The 4590-nt window shown below is 43.0% G+C and overlaps 1 protein-coding gene across 1 annotated transcript in view; it reads left to right on the forward strand.

The window, feature by feature from the left end:
• Positions 1-4590, forward strand: part of LOC104169142 (RING finger protein unkempt homolog) — a gene marked incomplete at its 5' end in the record, with an annotated part of 8401 nt that overhangs the window by 750 nt on the left and 3061 nt on the right. The window contains 3 exons of the mRNA XM_009709966.1: positions 1-173; positions 1321-1422; positions 2921-3109. The exon at positions 1-173 is cut by the window's left edge and continues 2 nt beyond it. Of these exons, the coding sequence (XP_009708268.1) occupies positions 1-173; positions 1321-1422; positions 2921-3109 (464 nt within the window). The remainder of the gene's footprint in view (positions 174-1320; positions 1423-2920; positions 3110-4590) is intronic.

The raw sequence follows: 4590 nt of genomic DNA on the forward strand, positions 1-4590 counted from the left end.
CATACTGGGTATTCTCCCAGTGGGGAGCCCACTGACATCCAGCATCTCCTCTAGTATCACCTCCAGTCTGGCTGCAACACCACCAAGCCCTGCCGGCACCAGCAGCATACCAGGCATGAATGCCAATGCCCTTCCTTTCTACCCAACCAGTGACACCGTTGAGTCTGTCATAGGTAACTTTGTCTTTTTTACTTATGCTAATAGGGCTTCCTCAGACATGGATCACCAGGTATGAGAATTGGAATAACACTGGGTGTTCCAGTGAACTCCAGTTTTTCATCTCTGTTGGTGTTGGCAGATTCCCGAGGCTGTAAGCTTTTTCTGTGACTGTGACACATCTAATGTTTTCTGCAGGTCATTATGGATGAAATTCACCCACGGGACCAACAGAAGGCCTCTAAGCCACTTACTCAGAATGTCAGATGGTGTAAAGTGCCTTAGTTTTAGGCTTGTCAAAGTGACAAAAGAGGTCTTGGAGCAGGCAGGAAATCACAGGGGCATTTTCCACAGTTACAACCCCTTACATGCTAAATGGCAATTTTATAGCAAGGGCTACCACAAGGTAGATTGTAAGGACTTGCCCTTCATAGAGTATAGGACAGAGGCTATAAGGAGAGCAGGAGAGTCCAAAGAGTGGAATCACTCCTCTTAGGTACAGGTTTTTTTGTCACCCGTTTTTCTCTTTTCTTTTTTCTTTTTTTTTTTTTTTTAATCTAATGTTTCTGAGGTGATCTCACTAATTTGTTAAAAATAATAATAGAAATGAGTAGGCATGTGTGGGATGGAATTATATTGATCATGGTTAGTGATGAGGCACGTTCGAATAGATACAACATTTGCAGGCATTCATAAGCTTTCTTTATTTTACACTATCTTTGAACCTCAGAGATGTTTTTCAGGTGTTCCCTTCTACTGGTGTTTCTTTTCTGAGTGGCTCTTCAGCAGAGTAGGGACAAAGCACAAGCCAGACCCAGACATGTCATAAGCCAGTGTCACTGCATATTATGGACAGACTTGAAAGAGCAGTTTGGGGAAGACTTATGGGAACTGCTATTTCATCTGATTTTTGTTTTCATATAACATTTGGGAATACTTTGAGACAAAAAGAAATAAGATCAGGCAAAAGAACCTGAACTGAAAAGCTGCCCATGACACTTCTACCAAACCATTTAAGAGTAGTGTTGCACAGGGCGGAGAGTAGGGCCGTGCAGACTGACAAATAGAGAGCGAAGGCTCCTCTGCATGTAGGCTCTTTGGGCCATCCTATCTCTTGAAGTTGTTGGTCCTTTATAACATAATTGGTACCTCTGTGTCTGGCAGAGTCTGCCTTGGATGACCTGGACCTGAATGAATTCGGAGTGGCTGCCCTGGAGAAGACATTTGACAGCAGCACAGTGCCCCACACGAGTGGCATCATGATAGGTACATGAAAGCAACAGAGCTTTCTTTATCTTCTGCCAAGCAGTGTTGCCCAGTCACCTCAGTGGAGCCAGCCCAACAAAGCTCTAAAACCAGTCCCAAAACAACATTGGTTAAAACGGCAATTATAACAAACTCTGGCAACCGCTGAGCATCTTTGAAGTGAAAGCTTGCCCTTACTGACTAGCAGAGCTGAGTTCTTGCCATTGGGCCCAGGTGTCTTGGGGATGTTTCTTGAGACTGAATGGGACTTGCTTAATTTTTATTTTTTTTTTTTTTTTGGAAGTGTGTAAGTAGAATCTAAAAGGCATCCGATACCTTTAAAAACAGGCCAAAGTATAACGATTTGCATCTTAAGGAGAAAACTCTCCCTAGCAGTAACAGGAAACTCACTGATCTGGTAATGCTATCCATCTGTCAGAGTGTCATCATGGTCTGCTGATTTGATTCCTGTAATGTCTGTCTCATTTTCCTGCGTGGAGGTAGGCTAAGGCCCCTTCTACCTGCGTCTAATGAGTGTCCAGGGAAAAATGAAATCTCTCCTAACTTTTTGGAAGTGGTTGTAGTTTCTGGCTACCCTTGCTGTGTAAGATGCAGGTTTTTGAATCACAGCTAACTTTGGTTGTCTGAAGGTTTCTAAGGGAACTACACTGCCTGGAGTTGCATTGAGGTGGGAAGGGACCTGTGGAAGGAACCCTAAAGAATATCACTTCCACTTCCCTGCCAAAGATAAGAGCCTGATCAGAGAGTTTACTGTACATGTCTGCTGATAGCTCTGCTTCTGCTGCTACCCATCTGCAGTGGCTTAGAGACCCTCCACACTGCTTTTCTCCCTGTTCACGTCAGGTCTGGGTGTTACCTGGTGATCTTCTTAAGAAGGGAGATCAGGAGAGAGTGGGGAGCAGGACTGAGATCTCCCTCAATCTGTGTGTGGCAGGCAGAATGGCCTCTTGCTTAAGGGAAGTGTGATGTCTTTGGAGCTTGGGCTTTTCTTTATTTGGGGTTTTTTATTACTGATGGATCCAGGCACTCAAATATGTCTAAAATGACTGAAGCTAGTCACTGATCTTTTTAGTGGGTAAGATCATGACCTGACCCAGCATGATAGTCTTCTCACTACAGGTTGTTTGGAAGTATTAAAGGCAGAGGCATGTGTTTTACAAGTGAATTTTTCATTACAAAATATTTCTTCAGATACCAAATTCATCTTCTCTAGGCTGATAGGGACTGAACTCTGCTCAGGAAACTTTTTGTTGCTTTGGCCGATGAAAGACTAGTCCATTGAGCTCTGGAGAGTATTAACCTATGTGGTTCATGGGATGGCAGCTTCAGTGCTCCTCTGAAAGGCTGCGAGGGGACTGAAACATGATGAGAAGTGGAGGGGATCCCGAGGGGCTTAGACAGGAGAAAGGGAACCTAACACCTTCTGCTCTGAACTCCTGCACTGTGCCCATACTTCATGGTCATACATAGCCATCCTCTCTGTGTGTTCTTTGTCCAGGTGGGAGTTTGCTGCAAAGTTCTGCTCCGGTAAATATCCCCGGGTCCCTTGGAAGCTCTGCCTCCTTTCACTCTGCCTCTCCTTCTCCACCGGTCAGCCTCTCATCGCATTTCCTTCATCAACCCCAGGGACACTTAAGCCAATCAGAAAACACATTCCTGGGGACGTCAGCTTCTCATGGATCATTAGGTAAATGCACAGTGTGTGTGTCCCATGTACATGCCTGTCTATGCCATGTAAGTATTTTCTTTTAAGTTAGTTTTAATTTTAATATATTATTTCACTGCTGCCATTTGTATCTCCTCTTGCCATGAGAACAGCAACAATACTAGAAGCTGCTTTACCAAAAATCAGCTAATACCTTGTGGACAAGGGAGCAATTCCCTCTACTTCCCATGTTTCTATGCTGAGAAAAAGAGACAGATAGGTTAAGTGACTTGCTCTGATAATGCCTTTCAGGGAAAAGAGCTCTGCCTTTTCCTGCCAAGAATACTGTGCTGAGACTTCACTTTACATAAAATTCAGGTCCTCAGCTTTGCTTACTTAAGGTGGGGATTGCAGTTTGTCCTTGGGGCTGCTTTTAGGTCAGATTGGCTTCTGGGAGCTCTAGAGCAGGCTTGGGTCATTGGACTTTTTTCTCTTTGGCACCCTGCATGCAGTTTTTTTGGACTTTGCAAAAAGTTATAGTGTTCCAGCTTTCTTCCTTTTGCTCTTCCCCCCCCCCCCCCCCCCCCCCCCCCCCCCCTCTCCCACCCCAGCCCCGCCAAGGTCCCACCATGATCGGATCTGTTTCCTGTATGAGGGACTGTGAAGGGAAGAGAAATTGCTTTGGAGCTTCAGCTGTTTTCAGGCAGAACTGGGAACTGGGGGGCCAAATCTATTTTATTATCAAGGCGCAGGATTACCTTGAGAAATAAAACTGTTTGAGCTGAAGGCTACAGTGACACTGGCTTTGCTAATTTCTGTTACTAACAGTAAATATTAGTTCTCTCTATTGATACTAGACGTAAACACTTCAAATTTGAAATACACTTTAATATTCAACTTGACCTAATAAAATTATTACATGCTTTTGTAGTCTATTTCTGCATGCGCTTATCTCTCTAACTGCATCCCTTGTTTGCATAGGCCAAAACCATGCTTCCGTGCCTTGCGATTGCTATTTGTTTAGTTTTAACAGCTTTTACAATTGCTGTAATAAGAAAAGAGACATAAGAGGGCATCTCTGCTATTAATTAGTGTGTTGAGGCTGGTTATTCATCCCAATTTCAGTAAGAAAAGGAAAACTTGCTGATAAGGTCTGCTTTTAATTTCAGAATAAACAAGTTAAGCAGTTATATTTGTCTTGGCTATGTAGTTATACAAATAAAAAAAAACCCAAAGAAATGCAGGAAATTCACAAATGCATTTAAATAATTTATTTTTAAGAAGAAGTTAGATATTTTCCTGTAATCCTCAGCAAAAATGGTTTTGTTGTTTTTGATAAGATAAATGGTAACCTAACAGTTGGGAATCTGGGATCTGTCTATTCCATGTGACTTGCTGAATGCACATAAGTTAGTGTGTAGCGTGTGTAGTTATTGTTTATTTGTATTGCAATTGAGTTAAAAATACCTAGTCTTGGGCTAGTTCCTACTGTGCTAGATGCAAAATGTGCAAAGAAGGCATTC

Source organism: Cariama cristata, unplaced genomic scaffold (genome assembly GCF_000690535.1).
Source record: "Cariama cristata isolate BGI_N322 unplaced genomic scaffold, ASM69053v1 scaffold25361, whole genome shotgun sequence".
Lineage (NCBI taxonomy): Eukaryota > Metazoa > Chordata > Aves > Cariamiformes > Cariamidae > Cariama > Cariama cristata.